The following is a 26321-nucleotide window of genomic DNA, read 5'->3' as shown; positions in this document are numbered from 1 at the left end:
GTATTCTATAAGGAGAGAGAGATGAATACTGGTGCTTAGCTTCTTTTCTTTCTTTCTTTTTTTATATTCAGATGGGGACCTTAGCCCACAGAATGCTGCAATGCACATTGACAGTAGCACTCCTTAATTAATTGTGTCTTAACTGTAGCAGGTCTTTCTTATGCTGCCAGTTCCCAAATAATGTCATGGAGACTTCTTATTAATTATGAAAGCTTGGCCTCTGCTTTGGCTTGTTCCTGATGAGTTCCTATAACTAAATTTAACCCATTTATATTAATCTACATTCTGCCACGTGGCTCTTTACCTCTCCTCCCTTCTGTATGTCTGACTCCCTCCGAGTCTGACTGTGGAAATCCCACCTCTCTTCTTCCCAGAGTTCCTCTCTCTCCCCGGAAGTCCTACCTATTCTCTCCTGCCTATCTATTGACCATTCAGCTTTTTATTAAATCAATCAGAAGGTGCCTTAGGCAGAGATACATCTTCACAGTGTACAAAAATACTATCCTACAATACTTAACTCCCTCACATGCCCAAAGGCTTATCTCCTAGGTGATTCTAGATCCTTGCAAGTTGACTCTCAATACTAAGCATCACACATGGCTATCTCTTTTCAAATTTGAACACAGATGATACCAACCAGGACTCATTAGGTTAACTGTCAGTGTAAATCTTATGGATTTCTTATCCTCTACAAATATAGTGTGGTGAATTTTCATTGTACCTCTTGGATCTGATATAAAGAGCCTGTGATGTTTGATGTGGCAGCATAGCTATAATCCAAACATTTCCGTGAATGAGGCAGGAGGACTGTGAGCTTGAGGACAGTCTATGTAGCAAGTCTCAAGTCACCGTGGGTCACACAGCAAGGCAGTGTTTCAAAACAGTAACAGATCAAAACTACAATAGGGAAAAGTCCCATTTCCTCAGATAAGGAGTAGCAGTTCTCACACGGCCTTAGTAAGAGAAGTGAAAATAGACGTGAAGCTGCATGTGGAAGCTTGGGGTGTTGCTCGGGTTACTTTTAGCTTTATTGTCACAGGACAGCTAAATTGTATAAGCTAGTAATTGCTCCAAAATAGTCAATGAAATAAAGCCCAAGAGAACATATTAGATCACTCATTCCAACTGATGGTCTCATATCCTAGTAATTATGTAACCTAATTAGCTTTGTGGTTTGCTGCCATCTGAACAAATGAATCCTCAAGTGACTTCTTCTCATACTCATCACTTCTTCAGAAATTATGACCTGTTAGGACAGGGTTTCTCACTCTTCCTGGATTCTTCAGCTATGCAGTCTGAATTAAGGAGCTAAAAACCATTCTGTGACTCCTATAGAACTCAAGGTCCGTTGGACATTTGAAATTCAGACCAGGTCCTGCATCTGCTTAGTGTGAGTTTGCTAGCTCTGGGCTTGTTACTCAATCTCTCTGGACCTCTAGTCTGTCAAAATTCTGGAGGTTAGAAATCCAAAGCCAAGGTGCGTGTAGGACTAAGACCTTGTGTCTTCAGCTTCTTGGTAGTCACAGACATTTCTTGTGTTTATCTTTACAATTTTTCCTCCATGATATTTACTGAGTGAGAGACATTATTGAAGACTCCTTCACACAAGCCCCAATTACTAGAGCATGAAAACAGTTCATAGTTAATCAGGAAGAATTTTATTGGAAATTGCTACCATATTCATGTTGTATCTAGTCAATAAAATTAGCATGACACTTAATTTGCACAAATATTTTTAAGAGTCAAATGTTAACCATCACTTCTTAGACTACTAATTACAATTTCAAACATTAAATTAGAATAGCTATAAAGAGATATGCAGAGGCCACACAAACGAGTTCTGTTCTGAGCTATAGAGTAAATTAATGCATTTTTTGTTTTGTTTTGGGCCTTTTGAAGAGGGGAATTTTATTTTCACAGAGGGGTAGAGCTGAGGAAGAGGCTGCAAAGCTACTTCTGCATGCTCCAAGAACAAACACTCTAATCTTCCCATAGGCCGTTGCTTTGGGGATGACACACAGAGGGGAAAGAAGGCTCACACTACCCCAGGGGTTCTCAGGTTAGGAAGAAACATAAAAGTGACAGATTTCTTAAACATGTCAGTGGCTGGAAGCAGGGCGTGGGGGCTCTTTGACAATTCCTCATCAGGGGAGAGGTTCATAATTCCTTTTTAGGCCTAAGAGAAGTTTCAGAGAGCGTCTTGGGAGCTGGGCAACCCCAGGGTAATGTGCCACACCTCACCAGGTCAGACAAGTGAGCCATGGGCTTCACCACAGCACACAAAGACAACATTGTACTTACATTGTATTAACATTAGGTTAGTATGCTAGAAGATGGGGATATAGTTGTCAATCTTGGCACAACGGAGCGCTGGCCAATGCATTTAGCAATCCACACAAAAGTGCGACAGGCCATGCCAGAGGAGCAGCGAGTTGCAGTTCAAGTTCACGTGTCAGCCCAGCAGAAGGGAATCCTCGGATGAGTCAGTCCCATTTAGGCAAGGCCACCAGACTTTAGACCTCAGAATGCCTTTCGCTTCTGCTGTGCCTTTACATGTTTGCTGGGGCTCCCTTTCTCTGGTATCTAACATGGTGTGAGTAGATGTGGGGAGATCTCCACTGCCTGTGATATAACATGTTCATCTCTTGGAAACAGCCCATTCTACTGGGCATTTTTACCTGTGGATTGTCAAGAAGAAGACCCCCCCCAAGCTGCACTGTCTAATTTAATAATAGCAATAATAGCGTATACAGAGTTTGGATGAATAAAAATAAATACAAGGATACATTTCACAGCCAGGGTCTGTGAGTCTCACCTAGGGAGCTGCAGGGATTGTAGTTCAAGTTAATGACTAACAATTGAGTCCCAATAGCCCAGCTAGTTTAAAGTCTTTTAACCTTAATGTCAGGAGATGCGCTCACAGGTCACAGAGCACATCACAGTAGACACAAAGCTTTAAAAGTAACAAAATTAGACTAAGATGCTTCGTTAAACAATTTTGAGGTGAGAAACCCAAGAACACAATCTAAAGTTTTAAAAAAGCACATAGTTGAATGAGGAACTCTTTAAGATCAGGGAACAAGAACAAAGCAGCCCAATTATTAATGGCTGCTGTGCTCTCCTTGCTAGGTTTGGTTGATGACCAATTGTGATAATTAATTCCTTATAACCATTTATTTACATTCTCAATCTATTGATGTGAAAAAAGCTATTAACAAATGGATATGTACCCTAAAGATTTAAGTAGAGCTGACTGATTCTTTTTCATATATAAAAATTTAGGTTTGTGATTTCTTTAAGATTCCTTACAAAATTACCTTTCAAGATAAGTAATAAAGTAATTGGCCCTTTCTTTGTAACTAAAAAAGTCAGCCTGCCAGTAAAAGACCTGACAAAAACACCTTGCTTGCCACATGGTTAACCTATAACAAGTTGCTTGGGTATGAATGGATGTGGGTTCTTGGGATAATTTGTTTTCCACCTGTAATACATAAAATGTTTAATCATGTGAGGGAGATGAAAAACATGTTTTTACCTATAACCATTCACTTGTGAAATGGAATGCAACTGTTTTGACTCTTGTACCTGCCTGCAAGATTCTGTTGGGATAGAAAAGCTGTAAAACAACATGAGATAAAAGAGAATAAAGAGAGAGAGAGAGAGAATAAAGAAGGAAACCATCAAGAGAGCTTGTAAGTACCTTTTTCCCTAATCCAGGGTCTTGTTACCTGCACCCTCAAAAAGCAGTTTGTATTCTGGGTAGGAATCAGCTACGTTCTTGACCTGTTTATGGAAATCAGCCCAAGCCAGCTGAGCCAAGCCCTCAGGGTAGAGTCATCCACAGTGTGGAAAGAGGTGGGCACAGTCCTTCTTGAACAGTGCTGTGGTGATAATAAAGGTGTAGCAGTCTGCTTCAAACTCTTAAGACAGGACATCTGTCATTAACTCCGGTCCTCCCTAATAAAGTGCAGAATTTGTAGAAGGACTCAAGATAGGCTTTGTAAAGCATATTTTGGATTATCTCGATGTTCAGCTCATCAAGGTCCTGCTTTGAGATGCAGTCCTGGTTGAAAAAAAAAAAAGACACCAGGGGTGTGTCTACCAGAATGGCCCTGTAGAGCTCCGTAGGTGTTTGTGTGATGTTCATGACCTTTGTTTTCTCAAAACTGCCTAGTGGGTGGCACTTGAACACAAGATCAGGGATTGAACATCAGTGCAATTTGCCTGTGATGAGCAGGATCACGTTGTCAATCATGTAGCTCTACGTAATGAAGTCCAGGACCACTGCTCCCTCCACCGCCAAGTTGTTTTTCTGGGAGCTATATTTTAACATGGTTTTAAAATGGTTACTTGAAGGGATTAGTGTGTGGTTTGAAGGCTGGGGTGCTCAGTAAGGCAGACTACCTCAACCTGGTGCAGCCTAGGACACTCGAGGACTTGAAGCTGCACCTGCAGGGTACAGATTATGGCAACTTCCTGGCACACGAAGCATCACCTATAACAATGTAATATGTAATATGACAGAAGCATCATTAATGACAACAAGCTCAAGAAGAAGATGGAAGTAAAGTTCTACTACATGAAAATGAAGGCATTGTCTTAAAATATGGCAAACAATATAAGACCTCAAAGACTTTGTATATGACCATTTGAAATTAATTGAAAGGCTTCACTTGAACATGTTGTTATCCTTTTTACTTTTTGTTTTTCCTAAACTTAGATCACAAGAAATGGCAGGACCATAGGAAAACTAAAATTCTGTACTGAAATATGACCTCTGAAAAGGACATTCATCAATAAATATAGAAAGCTATTTACATTTTTCTTTAAGTGTTCAACCCAACAAGTCTACATTTGGAATAAAGTGTATCTTCTTAAGAACACCTTTCTAGCAGAGATTTATTAGGTGAGGATGTCTGCTGGAAAACCAACTTGTTCAAGGAAAGTTTAATTTGGGCAATTCTAATTATTGCATAAATAAAAGTTCCATTCCCAGGTAGCTAATGCCTCCACTTTTTTCTCTGGTTTGTTGCCCACTTCTACCAATGAGCAAAACCACCACCACCACCACCACCACCACCACCACCACCACCACCAACAACAACAACAACCAAATAAACAAACAAACAAAAACAATAAGGAAGGGGAATAGTGGGGAAGTAGTTTTCTTATGTTAATGATTCTGGTGAATGGGGCTTACTGATTATTTGTGAATTTCATCTATCTCTCAGGATTAAGCACCATGAATTCATCTGATAATTGCTTTTGTTATCACTTTTATTGGATGAATGTTTAAGATACTGCATTAAAAGGAAACAACATGTATGGTTAGAAAATATATAAGCTACATTAAGGAAGATAAATATGGCGTTATATATTTAGATGGATTTTCTACTAATGAGAGATCAGACTATGTTCTGAGAAGGAAAGTATTAGATAAAGACAAGAAAAGTACCTTTTGATATCAAATCTTTTTAGAGAAAAAGAGGGAAGTAATCAGGCTTTTTATATATATTCACAACACAATGATATTCAGTGTTGCACATTGGTAACATTTAATGACAACAGATTTGTTTATAATAGGTAAACAGCACCTAGGCTGTATTAACTTGATGCTAATTAAGCAGTACCTGGAAATAACTTACTTAGCACCATCTTAAAGGGTCAAAAATTGAGTGTGACAACAGTGAGTATTTTAATATGGTATCTGAAAGCTTTGACAAGATATAACAGGACAGCAGGGACAAGTTACTCTTATTGAAAACACAAAATGTTTTCTCATTAAATGTTCTGAATTAGTCAGGTTTTTTTTATCACTAGAATGAAATACTTAAGATAGTGACCTCTATAAGGTTAATTTAGCACACAGATTAGGAGGTTCAAGGGCATAGTGCTTGCATTGTCTCAGTACTGAGGAGGCAGCTTATGTGTAGCAAGACATGGTGGAGGGCAGTGGTGGAAACCTTTGTTGGAGTAAGCAGATTTTACCTTGATATAGAAAGCAGGGGCCAGGCTTGTTCCATTTATAGCAACCCTCTCCCAAAGGATTCCAAGAGAACTTACACTCTCAATTTCCTTTGTGAGCTGGGTCATTGTTTCCTAAAAATGGAAGTGGGAGATTTGAAGTTACTTGAAGGTGTGTTTTGTAAATAACATTTTATTGGAATACAGTAACTTCCATTCATTTCTGTATTGTTTATAACTGTGTTGTAGAACAATCTTAGTACACTGTAAATAAGTATTGTTCCCATCGTTAATAAAACGTTGAATGGCTAATGGCTAGGCAGGGTTTTTGGGGAAGAGAGAATGCTGGGAAGAAGGAGGGTAGAGTGAGAGGAGTCACCAGCTAGAAAGGAAGAAGGACATGCAGGGGAGGTAAAAGCCACAAGTCTTGGGGTAGCACATAGATCAATAGTAATGGGTGGATTTAAGTTGTAAGAGTTGGTTAATAATAAGCCCGAGCTATCAGCTCACTGGTCATTTATAATTAATAATAAGTCTTTGGGTGGTTATTTGGGAAGCGATTGGTGGAACAGAGTTGATTGTGGTCCCGAGGAAAAACTCTGCCTACATAACTGCATTTGGACTATAAAGGTAAAATTAAATAGTTGTGAAATAGACCAGCTGGTCAGTAAAGTTTCAGTATTATCTGTTCCTTTTTAGAAAAAAGTTTTGAACCCTTGAGCAAGCTATCTTAGATTTCTTCCTACTGTGATATTCTACACAACTATGAAAATATTACATTCTTTACAACTGCACCCTGTGCATAAAATTTTAGTTTCTAATTTATACAATAGTTCTCCTTTACAGACAACTTGACTTTGTTCTTCATTTCTCATGACTACTGTAAAAATGGTATGATTTTAAAAAATCTCTAGAGATTTTTCTATCACTTCTTTTAGTTTTGAGATTATAATAATAAACTTACATAATTTCCTTCTTCCCTTTTCTTTGTTCAAAACCTTCCATATACCCCTCATCATCTTACACTGATTTTTGGTTTGCTTTTAGAACTGGCCTTGAATTCACAATCTTCCTGCCTTAATCTCCAAAGATCTGTAAATAAAATGTGCATTGTTATACTCTGATCCTAATTTTTTTTTGAGACAGGGTCTTACTAAGTAGCCAGGTTACCTTCACACTAGCTATGGTCCTGTCTCACCTTCCTGAATGCTGGGATCATAGGCATAGACTGGTACAGGGATCTCACCAGAGATGATCACTCACAGAGTCTTTACTCTAGCTGGCTGGAATCCCACCCAAGTGTTTGGGTACCTAAGTGGGGCCCATGGGCTTTTAAGGTCAGAGACCTCATCCAGGCATCTCATGTGGCAGCTGCAGGGGGCTCTTTCCAGAGTAAGCAGCTTGAAGCTGAGCAGTTTAACAGAAGCTAAAGTGATCAGTTTCCTGGAGCTCTGGAGGGAGTTCTACACAAACAGGCAGCTAAGATTAACAGGTGACTGGAGGGGGTTCAGCACAAACAAGCCGTTTTAACAAAGGCTAAGACAATTTAGATAGACCATCCTGACCTTTGATACCTAGAATAGATTTGAATAGTTTTTCATGGGATTCTCCATCAAGGGGATCAGATTCTGGTTAAACCTGGAAAAGCCTCATCAAGAATACAAGATGGAGGAACCTCTGCACTGTTTTGCCCCATCACACCACCATACCCAGTCAAATGAGGATTTTACGCATTGTAAACAAACTTTGTGATGTAGCATTTAGAGACTCCTATGAATAAAGTAAGGAGAAAACCCTATTTGGGAACTTCGATTTCTTATTTCAATGGCATGACTTTTAAAAGAAATACTACCAATGTATTACAGTATCAGAATACGTACAAAACAAATTTTGTATCTTGAACAACAGACAACATGGGCTATTGGCAGTAAGCTGTCATATGCTCTAGCAGTAATCTCTCCATTCCCCACAACACACTCTAACCCAATCCCCAGCCAGAGGCAAGCACTAAGCTATCTTCCAATCCCATAGATTTGTATATTACAGACTTTAGAAGACTACAGCAGATGTGTGTTTGTGGCTGGGTTTTCCTTCCCTCTTTCTTCCGTTTGTTCTTTGAGTACCAGCATCCCAGCAACAGCACATGATGGACTATTACTGAGGGTACTCGGAGCAGCTGTGGACAGGGCATAAGGGTGCTTCTCCACTCCAAGAAGATGGGACAAGTCAGAGTGACGAATGATGGAGTGAGCAGAGCGTGAACTTGAAAAGTGACAGGAGCACCACCCAAGCCTGGCTGAAGGGCCAGGAGCCACACAAGCACCCGCTCTATGTCCCCTTCATATTCTTTATGAACTATATGAGCCTGTGTGGGTCAATTAAAAATTATTTAAAACTTGTAAATACACTAGAAAAGATGACAGAATTGTCATCTATGTACCATAAGTTGCTAGACCAAAGTAATAAGGGACAAAATTACATATCCCTCATTTTTCAAAACAATTGACACTTTTGAAGCACATGTGTGTTGCTTTCCACTAGCAACCCCCCAAAAGAAACCAAACAGACCAAGCTTCCCTCAACCCCAGAGACCTTGAGTGGCCCTGCCAGATGACAGTGGCTGTGGTTATATAGCTTGGCACAGCTGGAGAACAGACGGCAGAAACACAACAAAAAGGGAAAATGTCTTTGATTAAACTATGGCATTAAATTAAAGAATGGAAAACGATAGAAGCATGCAGCTCTGCCAGTCAGGCTGGCCAAAGCAGGGACACAGATGACCTTGGAAGCTGACTCCAAGATTGCTGGGAACCCGACCTGTCAGAAAGCTGCATTTCAATGGCAGTTAGTTTCTTTGATTTAGCGTGTTTACAAGGTTAATCAGTGCTGTGTTGTGTAGCCGTGATCCATTCTTTTTCTATTATCAAATAATTATATGTAGGGTTGTAACATAACTACATTTAAATTTTTTTGAGATTGTTTAACAAAGCAATTGCACTTCTCTGTTCCCACCAGCAGTGTATAAAGGTTCCAATTTGTTCACATTCTTGCCAATATTCTCATTATCTGTTTTTTGATTATAGCCACCCTAGTGAACATGAAGTGGCAACTCACTATTGTTTTGATTTGCATTTCCATAATGGTTAATAATGCTGAACATCTTTTCATGTGCTTATTGGCTCTTTGGAAAAATTTCTATTCAGTTCTTTCTCCTATTTTTATTGGGTGAAATCCTGGTTTGCTTTCTATTGCTGTGATAAACACCATAACCACTTTCACTTACGTATCACAGTCATTCACAGGAGGAACTCGAGGCAGAAAGCTGGTTAACATAGTCGGCTGGACCCTTTTACATCAATCATTAATCAAGAAAATGCCTCCAAGACTTGTCTCCTGGCAATCTGATGGAAACATTTTCTTAATTGAGGGTCCTTGTCCCAGGTAACTCTTTCTCATGTCAAGTTGACAAAAACTAACTAGCACGTGGCTTTTTAGAGTTATATTACTACACATCATTTATATACTTTATACACAATCTTGTATAGTATATATGAGTCACTTTTTTTTAACCATTTCTAGGGTTGTCTTTTTACATTCTTAATAGTATCATTTAAAGCACAAAAGTTATTTTGTGGGGCTGGGTAGACAACTCAGTCAATAAGGTGCTTTCTAAGCATGATGGCCTGAGTTCACCCCTCAGAAGCCATGTTTTAAAAAGCCACAGTTGGTTTCCAAAGTGACTGTACAAGTTTGCACTTCCATCTGCAATGGAGGAGTGTTCCCCTTACTCCAAAACCTCTCCAGCATAAGCTGTCATCAGTGCTTTTGATCTTAGCCATTCTGACAGGTTTAAGATGGTATCTCAGAGTCGTTTTGATTTGTATTTCCCTTATGACTAAGGATGCTGAGCAGGTCCTTAAGTGTCTTCTGGCCATTTGAGACTTTTTTTTGAGGGGGGGAATTCGCTGTTTAGATCTGTACCCCATTTTAAAAATTGGAAGTTAGGTAACAAGGAGAACCCTAAGAGAAACATACATAGATCCCTCTAGGAAGGAGAAACAAAGATCTGAGAAAATTGGGACCATAGGAGTGGGGGGAGAAGGGAAAGCAGAAGGGGAAGAGGAGAGAGGGAAGGAGAACATGAGGAAATGGGATGGTTGAGATAGGGAAATGACAGAGAGTAAGAGCGAGAAAAGAGATATCTTAATTGAGGGAATTATTATGGAGGTAGCAAGAAACCTGGCACGAGGGACATGCCCAGGAATCCACAAGGATGACCCTAGCTAAGACCCTAAAGAAGTGGAGAGGGTGCCTGAACTGGCCTTTCCTAGCAATTAGATTGGTGACTACCATGTCATCATAGAACCTTTATCCAGTAACTGATGGAAGCAGATGTAGAGATTTACAGCGAAGCACTGGGCAAAATTCCCAAAGTCCAGTCAAAGAGAGGGAGGAGTGATAATATGAACAAAGGGGTCAAGACCATGATGGGGATACCCACAAAAACAGCTTACTAATCAGAGCTCACTAACTCTGGACTGGCAGTTGAGGAACCAGCATAGGACCAAACTACGGCCTCTGAATGTGGGTGACAGTTGTATGGCTAGGGCAGTCTGTGGGGCCACTGGCAGTGAGACCAGGTTTTATCTCCAGTGCATGAACTGGCTTTTTGGAGCTCATTCTCTTTGGAGAGATACCTTGCTCAGCCTAGATATAGTGTGGAGGGCCTTGGTCATGCCTCAAAGTGATGTGAATAGACTTTGTTGACTCCCCATGGGAAGCCTTACCCTATCCGAGGAGTGGGTGGGGGTGGGATGGGGAAAAGATGGAGGGAGCAGGAGGAGGAGAGGGAGTAGACATTGGGATTGGTATGCAAAATGAGAAAACAAACAAATTAATTTAAAGAAGCCACAAATGGCAGTACCCACTTACAATCCCAAGTCTTGGAGGCGACAACACAAACATCCATGGGGTTCAGTGGTCCAGTCAGACTAGTCTACTTAACAAGTTCCAAGTCAACAGGGGACCTTGCTCCAAACTAAAAAGGTGGATGTTATTTTAGGAACAACACTAGAAGTTATCTTCTGGCTACCACATGAACCTGTACACATGTGCACTTCCCTACCCAAATGCACACACAGACTATGTTCTTGAACACACAAAATTAATTTTGGTCATCAGTTTTTCTTTTGGGCAAATTTTATTGCTGGTCTCACATCCATAAAACCATTGCTTAACCCCAAGTCATGAATATGTACTCACATTTTCTAATTAAGAGTTTGTGGTTTGGGCATTTACATTTTAGTTTCTGGTCTGTCCCGATGATGACATTTCATACATTATGTTGGCTCTACCTTCATTCTTTTGCATGAAGATATGCAGTGTCTTGGCACTCTTTGTTGAAGAGTTCATTTTTTTCCTCATTGAATGACTGTGACAATTTTGCCAGAAATCAATTGCCAATTAATGTAAGGGTTTCTTTTTGGACTCCACACTTTATCAAAGTAATATCTATATTTCTACCTGTACACCAATAAAATATTTTGGAAGTCAGTTTTGCAACTGGGAAGTGCGGGCCCTCCAGCTTGGTTCTCATGCCCTAACTGCTTTTGCTAGAATGTTCAGGGAAATAGTTAACAGAAACGGTTAAGTAGAAATAAACACTCTTGCTCCACTCCCGACTTAGGAGCTCAGAATGTAGCTTTTCATCATAAAGTAAGATGGAGTGCTAGAGATGGCTCAGCAGATAAAGGGGCTTGTCATGCAAGCCTTGGCAACCTGTTTTCAATCCCTAGAATTTATGTGAATGTGGGAGGCGAGAACTGACTATACACAGTTGTCCTCTACCCTCCTTACTCTGTCCTCATCATGCATATATACTCAGTATTAATAAATAAATGAAAACCCAGGGGCTGGAGAGATGATTTGGCAGTTAAAGACCTTGCTGATCTTCCAGAAGTCATTCTTCAGCACTCACAACTGCCTGCCACTTGAGCTCCAGGGGATCTGAAACCCTCTTCTGGCCTCTGTGAGCAGCCACACATGTGCACATACATACTCAGAAGTAATAAACATAAATATTAAAAAGATTTTAAAATGTTATTATGATCCTGTCAGGTTAAGACAATTTTCTTCTGTGCTAGTTTATTAAGCACTGTTTTTGGGAGAGGGTGTTATATTTATTAAATACTTTTTCTGAATTTACTGAAGTGACCATATGAATTTGGTCATTTATTCTATTAACATCATTTGTTACAATGATTTTTAGATGATGGATTACTCTGCAGATCTGAGATAAACACCACTAGGTATGTTGTATAGTCTTTGTTAATTGTTACAAGACTCTGCTTTGGTTTGAATTTGCAATGTTCCCCCAAATGCTCCTATTTTAAATGATTGTTTCCAGAAGTTGGGTTGTGGTGGCACACGCCTTTAACCCCAGCACTTGGGATGCAGTGGCAGGCCTCTGTGAGTTCAAGGCCAGCCTAGTCTACAGAGCAAGTTCCATGACAAGCTCCAAAAGTACCCAGAGAAATCCTGTCTCGAAAAACCAACCAAACAAACAAACAAAATGCTTGTTTCCTAGCTGGTGCTCCTATTTTGGAAGATGGTGGAACCATTAGGAAGTAGGGACTAGCTAGCAAACAGGTCACTAGGAGCCAGCCTTTGAAGGTTACAACTTAGCCACTGGTCCAGACCTGGAGTTCTGTTCTATTGTGATGTGAACAGCCATTGCTGGCACAATGGACTGAAACCCACTGCAACTGCGAGCGAAAATAAACTTTTCAGTTCTTATTTCTGTTGTTTTACTCACAATAATGCAAAAGCAATACGGACTCATTTGATAGTACTTTTTTTGGTAAATTTATGAACTTATTAGAGACATTATTCAGTGTGTTTTCCTTCATTGCGAATCATAACGAATTGTGAAAAGTTACCTCTTGCAATTTTGGGCAAGTTTCTAAAGTATTGGCCAATGTTTCTTTAAATGTTTGGTGGAACTCAGCTGATGAAACTGCCTAGGCCTTGTTTTTCTTTGTGGGTAGTTTCCATGACTCAATCTCCATTTGTTACAGATCTATTTATATTGGATATTTCTTCTTGCATTAGTATCTTCTGATCTACACTTTCTCATTTCTTCCTAGCACTCCTGACTTTGGCAATTAATTTCATTATTTGCCATTCATTTAAATTCCACACGAGACCATGCAATATTTTTATTTGTCTCTGGTTCACTTAAGCGTACCGTTGTTCTCTAAGTTCACTCATGTTTACAGTAAATGGCAGAACCTAAACATACATCATGAAATTTAGAAAAACTCATGGTTTTGTTAAGTAGGTTTCTGTTCTGTTTCATTAATTTCTAATATTTGTTAATTCATTTATGATTACTTATTTTGTAATACATAGTTTCTTAAGATGGAAGTTTATTCATTCCAAATTGAAAAATATAGGCTACTGTGATCCCTAGGAATTATGCAGTGAGATTTCAGCTGATAGAGCAGAAGGCTGACCCACCAGAATGAATGCATTCTTATGGAGATAAACCCATTTAACAAGGCGCTGGGCCTATCACCTTTTATATATTGGCTGATTCTTACAGTAGATCTCTTGTGAAGCCATAAGCACTCTCCCTTGGTGCAAGATTCGGCAGAATATGGATTATTGGGCACATTCCCACCACCATGTACTGGTATATTGGGTCACCTCTCCTCCCACTCTGTGGGACCTCCAGTGGGAAATTTAGTCATGTAGTCAATAACCTTGGTTCCCATAGCTATATCTCCGTTCTATTCCCTGAAATACAGTAGAAGCCCCTTTTCACAATGTTCTCTGAGCCTTGCATGCATGCACGCATGTATGCTTGTGTAGTATGGTTTGGCGGTTTTTTTTTTTTAGATGTCCCATTAAAGATGAGCACTCACTTATTCTTAGTATTTTGATGAGTTACCAGTTTTCTTTTCAATCATTGACCATTGTAAAAAGAAGCTTCTCTAACTAAGGCTGAGAACAACACAAATATCTAGAAGACAGTTTGACAGACTGTCCACTTAGCAAAGCAATAAGTTCCCCTAGGGCCTATGATCTCAACTAGCCCTGGGCTTTTGTACAAGTTCACAATATCTGGCATGAATTCCTTCTTGGGGAGTAGGTCTTAAGTCTAATTAGAAGGTAGTTGTTTAGTTCCATAGAAGTCATGTCTTTACTGTACAGGGGACACATCTGGCTACAATATTCTTGGGTGAGACTTTTTTCAGCAATTTGAATGTCAATATTCTGTCTTCTGGAGTTCACATGCCTGTCCAAATTTTACTTGTTAAAAATCTGGGATGTCTTTGCATGTAATGGCTACTGTTCTCTCACACTTCTACTACAGCAGCAATTACTATTATAGCCTCCATGTTCGGGTCACATTCTCTTGTTTACTTTTGTGTTTTACAACATTCTTCTTGTAAATTGAATGACCTACATTTACAGCAATTATAGAAACTAATTTTCTTCTTGAGGGTCTGTAGTTTCCCCAATGCCTGTGCCCAACCTTTCCAACCCCTAAACTGACTGCTCCCAGGAGAGCTTTTCCCCTCTTTCATTTCTGTTCGACTTTCTGGCTATTCTGTTTTGCTTCTGCAAGCTCCTTTTAATTCAGCAGTATTAACTTGTGGTTCACAACTCCTTTGGGAGGATCAAATGACCCTTTCACAGGGGTTGCACATCAGATATCCTGCATATCAGATATTTACATTACAATTCCTAACAATAGCAAAATTACAGTCATGAAGTAACAATGAAAATAATTTTATGTTTGGGGGGGTAACCATACATAACTGTATTAAAGGGTTGCAGCATTAGGAAGGTCCTGTCCTAATTGAATTTCTCAAAGACCTCCACACTGCTTTTGATAATGTCTTTACAAAAGGAGTTTGCCATCTTTTCAAATGAAGTCAGTTCCCACAGGTGAAGCTAAGGACTTCTTTGCCCTAATCACATGTGATTTCCCCTTGACCAGAAATTCCACCATACTGAATTGCACTGGAGCAAGGTCAATGCTGAGTGAAATTTCCACCCTATGAATAAGGTGGAGAAGAAAAATTTAGCATGTCATTGTTCTTATACATGGAATGGAGTTTCTACACAACCATGGTTTAAATGTACACCCAAATTTTCATGGGCTGAAAAAAGTTCACGTTAATGATATTGGTGGCGGGATCTTTGGGAGGTAAAAACGAGATGATGACAGCGGGGTGTCCATGATGGCACCACTGATTGACTTTGTAAGAGACATTATCTACTATGCTTCCTGTTTCTCCTTATGGTACCTCCTACCACACGACAACACAGCAAAGGGGCACTCACCAAATGGCAATCAGATGTTGGCACCACACGATTAGTACCATAGTCTAATAAAATTCAAATCTTTATAGCTTACCTGCTCAAATTTTGCTATAGCAGCAGAAAATGGGCTATGACACACATAAAGGAGAAATACAGGACGTAGATTAAAAAAAAACTGCAGGCAGTTCTTGATGACAGAATAAAACTGCAGCCTCAAATTGGGAACTGGGGATGAGAAAGTCCCATGTATCCCCACTACATGTCTTTACCACACCTGCTCAGAGCAGAATGCCCAGGGTAGAGCTTCCAGCACAGAGCATATGGAACATAGCATTTCTTAAAGGCCACAGGCTATTGCTGTTCTTAAGATTAGACTGTCTTAAATGTTTCTCCATTTCCTGTAAGCCCATAGGACATTTTCAGAAGCATTTAACAGACTATTTTTTTTCTTTCAATTAACTTTCAAAAAGATTTATTTATATTTTTAAAATATGTGCATGCATGTGTGTCTGTGTGGGTATGTGCACATGAGTATAAATGCCTTCAGAGGCCAGAAGAGGGTGTTGAATTTCTAGAACTGGAGTTAACTGCCTGATGTAGGTACTGGGAACTGAACTTGGGTTCTCTGCACGAGCAGGTATGTATTCTTAATCACTGAGCAATCTCTCTAGCCCTTATAACAACTTTCCAAAAAGCAGTTAAATTGTTGCTTTGTTGGGGAGACCTATGGAAGTCATTAATTCTCCATTCTCAACTATAAGCCTTCAATTTATCTCCAAATGTGATTTCTGAGTGGAAATAAGGTACAGCACAAGAACTGGGGGCTTTACTCCTGCTTAGCCTCTAGCGGTGTGCTCTCTCTTGAGTTCAGCTTTCTCAGTTGTAGAATGAGAAAAAATATACTAAATGACCTTTAAACCCCTTCCAACTTTAAAACCCCAATGGTTTTATGAACTAGGAACAGAAAGACACCAGTGAACATTTTACTGTAGCTACATGAGAACATGAAATATGGAAACAATCTGTATTTTTTTAAAAGTTCCAATCTGTTTTTAATTAGAACACATACTTCATTTTCAATTTTACCTAGCTAATCAAAAATGTAGGCAAGACATTTTCCCACCCCAAGGTTTCCCTCCTAATCATACAATTGAGAAACTGGGGACAAGTAAGAAACTAGGGACTTTTCACTGGTTGGCTATCAAAAATATGACAGCTTAATGCTAAATAAAACCTCTATAATTTGCTACCATTTTACCTACAACATAACTCTGCAAACATTTACTTTCCTACAGAAAAAAAATGCTAAGTTTTTACCTGCTGTCTAAGCTGCAAGTCCATATTCCCAGAGTGCTTAGTAATTACCTGTATTTATTCCAAGTGTGCAAGGAACACAATGTCAGTTTCCCTGAGCACTGCAGAAAAGTTATTTCCATCAGACACTCATTTCTAGGCACAAAGGCAGTGTATTTATTCAGTAAGAATTATCTGCACAGGTTGCTATAAACAAGAGAATTGTGGTAAGGTAAATCCTTGGCTGAGATGTTTTGTCTCAATCAGCTTAATCCAGAATGTCTCACTCAATGTTGTAATTTAGCATACAATTTTCATTCCAAATCAATACACCCAGAGAAGGGAAAAGAAGGAATTTTTCTATAATTAAAAACAAACTGTAATTACAAACATATTATACACTTTTAACTGCTAATTCACAACAGAATATCTTGTAATCAAGTTACAAGAAGAGGGAATTAGAAATATATACAGAAAAGGCTGCCACTTGGTGATATATTCAGCAAGTAGGAAGGACAGGAACAAGATGGCAGTATGCAAAAAGCAATCTAGAAACAAAGAATTATACAGCTTTTAAATACCTGGCCTTCAGAATAAAACAAGTTTTGAAAAACAGCCATCTTCAAAAACTGAGATCTGTCAACATGGAAGGGAAAGTCAAAATATTCATTGTAAGGTATATAAGAGGTGCAAATCCCTGCAGAGGTATGCATATCTTGAGACTGTTCATATTCAGATGTGAAGGTCTCTCTGATTCTCACAAGTGACCCTGGCTTGAGCTGTTAACAATTCCCAAATGAGCCCATTTGCACAACAAGACAGTTCTATGTTAAGGACCATCAGTAAGGCATCTGGCCCAGTTTTATGATCCAAATTACCTTGGCTTCAAGCTAATTTTTGTAAAGGGGGATTTCTTTAAGAAGAGAATAAATTTTTTAATCCTTAAAATAAAGAGATGTTAAGAAATGAACCCCAATCACAACCCAAAGAATCCAACATTCCCAACACTGCCTACAATAACTCAGACATCTAGCCACTCTTCACAAGCACAACTCAAAGAAAGAAAACACATATACTCTACTACCTTCCAAAAAATTGACCGGAGTCAACAACCACTGGTCATTAATATCACTTAATATCAATGGACTCAATTCACCTATAAAAAGGCACAGACTTAGAGATTGGATATGAAAACAGGATCCAACATTCTGCTGTTTACAAGAAACACACCTCAACCACAAAGACAGACACCTACTCAGAGTAAAGAGTTGGGAAAAGGTTTTCCAAGCAAATGGACGTAAGAAACAAGCGGGTGTGGCCATTCTAATATCTAACAAAATCAACTTCAAACTAAAATCAATCAGAAGAGATGGAGATGGACATTTCATACTCATAACAGGAACAATTCATCAGGAAGAAGTCTCAATCTTGAATATCTATGCCCCTAATATAAAGGCACCCACATATGTAAAAGAAACTCTTCTAGAACTCAAGGCAGTCATCAAACCACACACACTAATAGTAGGAGACTTCAACACTCCTCTCTCACCAATGGACAGGTCAATCAGACAGAAACCAAACAGAGAAATAAGAGATTTATTGGAGGTATTGAATCAAATGGATTTAACAGACATCTATAGAACACTCCACCCAAATAGGAAAGAATATACCTTCTTCTCTGCAGTTCATGGAACCTCCTCGAAGATTGACCACATACTCGGTAACAAAGCAAACTTCCACAGACACAAAAAAATATTAGTAACCACCTGTGTCTTGTCAGATCACCATGGAATAAAATTAGAATTCAACAACAATGCTACCCCCAGGAAGTCAACAAACTCATGGAAGTTGAACAGTCAACTACTAAATCACCCCTGGGTCAAGGACGAAATTAAGAAAGAAATTAAAGACTTCCTTGAATTTAATGAAAACAAAGACACAACATACTCAAACCTATGGGACACAATGAAAGCAGTGCTAAGAGGAAAGTTCATAGCACTAAGTGCCCAATTAAAGAAAACGGAGAAAGCACACATTGGAGACTTAACAGCACACTTGAAAGCTCTAGAAAAAAAAGAAGCTGATTCACCCAGGAGGAGTAGAAGACTGGAAATAATCAAACTGAGGGCTGAAATCAACAAAATAGAAACACAGAAAACAATCCAAAGAATCAATGAAACTAAAAGCTGGTTCTTGGAGAAAATCAACAAGATCGACAAACCCCTATCCGAATTAATCAAACGGCAGAGAGAGAACATGCAAATTAATAAGATCAGAAATGAAAAGGGGGACATAACAACAGACACAGAGGAAATTCAGAGAATCATTAGATCTTACTACGAAAGTTTATATGTCACAAAGTTTGAAAATGTAAAAGAAATGGACATTTTTTTAGATAAGTACCATATACCAAAGATGAACCAAGAACAGGTGAACAATCTAAATAGACCTGTTAGTCGCGAAGAATTAGAAGCTGTTATCAAAAATCTCCCTACCAAAAAAAGCCCAGGACCTGATGGCTTCAATGCAAAATTCTACCAGAACTTCCAGGACGAGCTAATACCTATACTCCTTAATGTATTCCACAATATAGAAACAGAAGAGTCATTGCCAAACTCTTTTCATGAAGCTACAGTTACTCTGATACCAAAACCACACAAAGACACAACCAAGAAAGAGAATTACAGGCCAATCTCACTCATGAACATCGACGCGAAAATTCTCAATAAAATACTGGCAAACCGAATCCAAGAACACAGTAAAAAAATTATCCATTATGATCAAGTAGGCTTCATCCCAGAGATGCAGGGCTGGTTCAACATACACAAATCTATCAATGTAATCAATCATATAAATAAACTGAAAGAAAAAAACCACATGATCATTTCATTGGATGCGGAAAAAGCATTTGACAAAATTCAACACTGATTTATGATAAAGGTGTTGGAGAGACTGGGGATACAAGGATCATACCTAAATATAATAAAAGCAATATACAGCAAGCCGACAGCTAACATCAAATTGAATGGAGAGAAACTCAAAGTCTTTCCACTAAAATCAGGAACACAACAAGGCTGTCCACTCTATCCATACCTCTTCAATATAGTGCTTGAAGTTCTAGCAATAGCAATAAGACAACATAAGGGGACCAAGGGAATTCGAATGGGAAAGGATGAAGTTAAACTTTCGTTATTTGCAGACGATATGATAGTGTACATAAGCGACCCCAAAAACTCTACCAAAGAACTCCTATAGCTGATAAACACCTTTAGTAATGTGGCAGGATACAAGATCAACTCCAAAAAATCGGTTGTCCTCCTATACACAAAGGATAAAGAAGCAGAGAGGGAAATCAGAGAAACATCACCTTTCACGATAGCCACAAATAGCATAAAATATCTTGGGGTTACTCTAACCAAGGAAGTGAAAGACCTATTTGACAAGAACTTTAAGTCTTTGAAGAAAGAAATTGAGGAGGATACCAGAAAATGGAAAGACCTCCCCTGCTCTTGGATTGGGAGAATCAACATAGTAAAAATGACAATTCTACCAAAAAGAATCTATAGATTCAATGCAATCCCCATCAAAATCCCATCAAACTTCTTCACAGACCTTGAGAGAACAATAATCAACTTTATATGGCAAAACAAAAAAACCCAGGATAGCCAAAACAATCTTATACAATAAAAGAACTTCTGGAGGCATTACCATCCCTGACTTCAAACTCTATTACAGAGCTACAGTATTGAAAACAGCTTGGTATTGGCATAACAACAGAGAAGTCGACCTATGGAATCGAATAGAAGACCCGGATATTAACCCACAAACCTATGAACACTTGATTTTCGACAAGGGAGCTAAAGGTATACAATGGAAGAAGGAAAGCATCTTTAACAAACGGTGCTGGCATAACTGGATGTCAACCTGTAGAAGAATGAAAGTAGATCCATATCTATCACCATGCACAAAACTCAAGTCCAAATGGATTAAAGACATCAACATTAATCTGTCCACTTTGAACCTGATAGAAGAGAAAGTGGGAAGTAGTCTACAAGATATAGGCACAGGAGACCACTTCCTAAGCAGAACTCCAGTAGCACAGACAATAAGAGAATCAATGAATAAATGGGACCTCCTGAAACTGAGAAGCTTCTGTAAAGCAAAGGACACCGTCAGTAAGACAAAAAGGCTCCCTTCCGACTGGGAGAAGATCTTCACCAACCCCTCATTGGACAAAGGTCTGATCTCCAAAATATACAAAGAACTCAAGAAACTAGACACTAAAACTCTAATTAACCCAATTAAAAAATGGGGTACTGAACTGAACAGAGAATTCACAACAGATGAACTTCGAATGGCCAAAAGACTCTTAAGGTCATGCTCAACCTCCTTAGCGATCAGGGAAATGCAAATCAAAACCACCTTGTGAGATACCATCTTACACCTGTCAGAATAGCTAAACTCAAAAACACCAATGATAGCCTATGCTGGAGAGGATGTGGAATGAGGGGAACACTCATCCATTATTGGTGGGAATGCAAACTTGTGCAGCCACTGTGGAAATCAGTGTGGCGGTTTCTCAGGAAACTGGGAGTCAACCTCCCTCAGGACCCAGCAATTCCACTCTTGGGAATATACCCAAGAGATGCCCTATCATACTACAAAAGTATTTGTTCAACTATGTTTATAGCTGCACTATTTGTAATAGCCAGAACCTGGAAACAACCTAGGTGCCCCTCAATAGAAGAATGGTTGAAGAAGGTGTGGAACATATATACATTAGAGTTTTACTCAGCGGTAAAAAACAATGACATCTTGAATTTTGCATGCAAATGGATGGAAATAGAAAACGCTTTACTGAGTGAGGTAACCCAGACCCCAAAAGAGGAATATGGTATGTACTCACTCATAAGTGGATTCTAGCCATAGTTAAAGGTCTTTGAGTCTATAATTCGTGATCCTAGAGAAGCTAAATAAGAAGGTGAACCTGAAGAAAATCATATAGTTATCCTCCTGGATATTAGAAGTAGACAAGATTTCCAGGCAAACTTGGGTGCATGGGGGGTGGGGGTGGAAGTAAGGGGAGTTGGTTAGGGAGAGGGGAGAGGGAAGAAGGGGAGGATTGGGGATGGCTTGGGGGAATGGGATAGGGGGAGGGAGGAAGGATGATTATGGGAGCAGGGAAGTTTATATCTCAACTAAGGGAGCCATTTTAGGGTTTGCAAGAGACTTGATTCTGGAGGAGTTCCCAGGCCCAAGGAGAGGTCCCCAGATTGTTCCCTGGGCAGCAGAGGAGAGGGTGCCTGATCTGGCCTTGGCCCATAACCATACTGATGAATATTTTGCATGTCACCACAGAACCTTCATCTGGCGATGGATGGAGATAGAGACAGAGACACATATTGGAACACTGGACTGAGCCCCCAAGGTCCAAATGAAGAGCAGAAGGAAGGAGGACCTGAAAAAGGAAGTCAGGTCCTCGAAGGGTGCATTCACCCACTGATACAAGGGGACTGATCGAATGAGAGCTCACCAAGGCCAGCTGGACTGGGACTGAATGAGCATGTGATCAAACCGGATTCTCTGAATGTGGCTGACATGGGGGCTGACTGAGAAGCCACTGACAATGGCACTAGATCTGGTTTCCTCTGCATGGATTGGCTTTTTGGGATCCTGGTCTGTTTGGATGTTCACTTTCCTGGACCTGGAGGGAGGGGGTAGGAAATTGGATTTCCCACAGGGCAGGAAACCCTGACTGCTCTTGGGGAATGGTGAGGGAGGAGGAGAGGGAGTGGGGGGAGCGGGAGGGTATTGGGAGGAGGGGAGGAAGTGGAAATTCTTCAAATAAATAAATAAGGAAAAAAAAAAGAATAGCCAGTCATCTTAAAAAGTGTAAAAAAAAAAAGAAATGAACCCCCATTATCTTGCTCTATTTTCAAAACTCAAATTTTAAAAGTATAGCTTACTCTTCCCAATACACGAAAAACCACTGCTGCAACGCTGATTTCTTTTTTAATTTATACACATTATCCTTTTTGCGTAATTATATAATATTGTGATGTAAAATTAGTGCATTATAATTAACTGCCCTTTTCTTGGCAGTTCCCATGACTGAATCATCCCAGGAAGCTTGTCTTTCATCTTCATCTGTCTATTATTTCCCTCTATAGAACCACCCAAGGATGATGTAATTTTTAAAAAAGATGTCTTTAAAACTTAGTTATTACCTCTACTCTAATTGTCTTTTTCAGATACTTTTAGCTTTGTTAGCCGAAAGATAGGTTAATGACTATAAATGCCTAAGGACCACCTGCAAACATATGAAAAGAAAATAGTTTCAAAATCTTAGTGGGAATATTATCCCTACCCTGAAAATATTCCTACTTTCTTGGAGTAAATGTTCCCTATGTCACAAAATAACTTGCATTAAACACTGTTATGTACACTTCAAGAAGAATTCTTAATAATGTTTATTACACTCTGCTTGTCTGTGTGAGTTCCATCATCTCCATCAGCATTGCTGCAAATGTAGGAATTAATAGTGATGCAAAATTTTTATCTAAATTTAATCACATCTGCAGTAATATAACTGATTTATTCAAAGATTGTACTCTTCTCCCCTCGAGATTAACACTGATAAAACTACTTCTTGAGAGCAAGAAATATCAACAAAACAAACCACAAAACATAGCAGTGTTACTTTCAATTTTAAAAGCAAGATCCTGCAAAAATCACTTTGGCATCAAAGGTTAACTGAAATACTGGCTTCAGACTAGCAAACTATTATATAACAGAAGGTATTTATTCACCAATTACAGTAACACAAATCAAAAAATATTAATCTCTCCCACACAAATTATCATTTAAAACACATTAAAACCATAATGTAACAAGCAGTTTAGGACCTTTCCTGAGAAATAAAGCCACATTACAAATGATTATGTGGCCATTCATGAGATACACACATTTCAAAATGAATGGGTATTACCAAACAAATTAAATTCACACTGAAACAAGAGAAGAACTTTTTGTTTCCTTTTTCAGTTTTAAGAGAGAGGGTCTCACTATATTGCCCAGGTTAGCCTCAAATTCCTGGACTCAACCTCCCGATGCGCAGACTCCAGATGTATATTCCTATGCCTGAATTAAGAAAGCATCTTTTTAAGTGAATGTGTATTATCATTTTAATAATTATTTCTAACAGGTAAAATGTTTTTTCTATATCACTTAGTCTGTTTTTTACATTAGACTTAACACAAATTCATTAAATTATGAATAAGAAAGAAAAAGCCTTACAATAAACTGCAATTCTGAAGTGACAGTAGAGATTAAGAGATATGGTCATCTAAAGAATATACCTATAGATGGAATTCTTCCCTATTTATCAAATGCTTTTAATAATTTTAAGGGGACACTGACTTATATACATGTATTAGCATGTACACAGACATTCACATGTGTGGATATACAACATCCTATTTACTTATTTCATTGTATAACTTTAGACAGCAAAAACAGTGCATTTAAGATAGAAATAGGAAAGACCATTAACTCCTTAAACTTTGAGGATCATTACCAGTATAATAACTTTCAAATGACATCAAGGTTTCTGAGACTTGAAATAAAAATTAATAAATTTTGGTCCAAAACAAAAACTTGGGTGGGCGGTCAAAATAAAATTCCAATCACTAGAGAAGAGTTGCAGTGGTGATTAAAGAAAATATTCTATACCAATGTGAGTTTTTCCCCCAAAAGGACATAATAATAACTCTTACTCCAGGTGTCCAAAAGGAAAATGCCCAAAGTATAAGTACAGTTCATTTTGGTAAGTTCTAACATTAAATGTATTTGCAAACTAATTTTCACACCGACAACGAACTATAATTGGAGGGAGAAAGGAAGAGAAAAACTACACTCTTCTCTTTTTTATTCCTGTTTAATTTTAAGAGAAAAAAGCCACTCTCTCTACAACTTGTCAGCATAAAGGAGGTTTAAATAATACATAAATTTGGAAATCACTCTACTTCATCTGGTTATCGATAGCAAATGAAAATCAGACTTCAAAACTGACTATATGGTCAAATCAAATGGTAACACAAATTATGCACTGAACACAACCGGGGCAGGAAGCAGAAAAACAACTTGGGGGATAACTACCGATGCCGCATTCAAGAGCCGGGGAAAGACAGAAAAATCAACCCGTCTTCCAAACATATGTTATTTAATAAGATTAAAGGAATGGGAATGTATAATTTGAATTTTTATGAACAAGTTTGCTTCAGTGCAAATGTGTACTCTAAAACCAAACAAGACAATAAAAAGAAAGACAAAAATAGTCTTGTGTGCCTTAGCAGGAACAATTGCCACAGCCTTTCACACTGTTAACAATTTCTTCTTGGAGCTTCTTCCTTTCCTCTTCTTTGGAGAGACTTTCTTTCTTTGCACCCCATCCGAGGTTCTCACTGTTCTGTGCACGACTGCTCTGTGTATGCCACATCTCCGAATAGATACTGCTAGAGTTAGCAAGGAGACCATAGTGGGTGCCACGTTCAGCTACCTTCCCCTAAAAAGTAAACACAAGGTACACGTCAGTTAACCAGCACAATATCTAAAACTATATAGTAATTTATAAGGAAAGATTTTGAAGGACCTGTATTCATTAAAATACCTCTTATAATTCCTCATCCATAGCCCCACTGGAAAGAACTGAGGTAGGAATGCTTCTTCACTGCTGAACTACCCAGACTCAGTTAACAAAACCTATGAGATTCCCAATCCCACAAACATTATAGTACATAAAGAAATAAAGCTTTGCTGTTTTATTTTTCATTCTGAAAGGCATAAAGAGAAGATTAAAATTCTAAAAAGGTGATATTTTCTGTAATCAGCAAATGTTCAAATCAAAAGTGCTGTTATTTATACAGGGATTTAAAGGATTTAAAAACAATATTGTTAAATCCATGTGAATTCTGAAATAAAATTTCATGAAATAAAGACGACTTCATGAAAATTAAGTTTACTTCTTCCAGTTGCTCTTTTTGTTAACAGTGCCTATTAAACACAACATTCATTGATTTGGCATGGACTCCAGGCTCTGATCCAGAATTATTTTCTATCTGATGGCCACTGTTAAACATGATGGGAGACAAAAAGAATTTGTCACTTTCATGGGCATCCCTATAGAAAGGATTGTTCCAAATAGACCCTTTCTGCAATATTAGTGAAGTCAGTCTGTGCCAACACCCAAGAACTGGATTTGTACACATCTATGGCTACATTGCTTCTTGATTTATTGATTTCTGGCATTATTTATGAACTTATTAAGGAAGTTGGAGAGTCAATACTCCAATCATCCCATAATTCCTCTGCTGAATTTTTCACTGTTCTAGTAACACCTCCCGTATCACAAATTCTCATTCTGTTTATTTTGTTATGTCTATGCACTTATTTTATGCTGTTTACTTTATGACTACATGTTTCATGCTGAATCATGCAGACACTGTAATTATATATATTTTTTTCTTACAGTTTTTTTCTTCCTAGACTTAGTAACTGCCTCATTTGCTTAGTTTTATTCCATACTTGCTTTGTCTCACTTTCTATTTATTCTCTCTCATATATTATATGCAATAAGGACATTTTTTTACTTGTACATAAAATCATATTCTATTTTGTCAAACAATCTGAGAATGAGCTGTACATACTGATATTATACTTCTAAATATTTCATT

At 38.5% G+C, this 26321-nt stretch overlaps 1 protein-coding gene and 1 pseudogene across 1 annotated transcript in view; both read right to left on the bottom strand.

Annotated features, from left to right (window-relative positions):
* Nucleotides 1-3708: 3708 nt before the first annotated feature.
* On the bottom strand, nt 3709-4333 carry LOC125389235 (V-type proton ATPase subunit d 1 pseudogene; annotated as a pseudogene).
* A 19038-nt stretch (nt 4334-23371) lies between these two features.
* The window catches only part of Abcb7 (ATP binding cassette subfamily B member 7), a 150109-nt gene continuing 147159 nt past the window's right edge, over nt 23372-26321 (bottom strand). Inside the window, exon 16 of the mRNA XM_048417665.3 lies at nt 23372-25153. Coding sequence (XP_048273622.2) covers nt 24938-25153 — 216 coding nt within the window. The 3' untranslated portion in view covers nt 23372-24937. The remainder of the gene's footprint in view (nt 25154-26321) is intronic.

Source organism: Myodes glareolus, chromosome X (genome assembly GCF_982192425.1).
Source record: "Myodes glareolus chromosome X, mMyoGla1.1, whole genome shotgun sequence".
Taxonomy (NCBI): domain Eukaryota; kingdom Metazoa; phylum Chordata; class Mammalia; order Rodentia; family Cricetidae; genus Myodes; species Myodes glareolus.
This window is presented reverse-complemented; position numbering and strand designations above follow the sequence as displayed.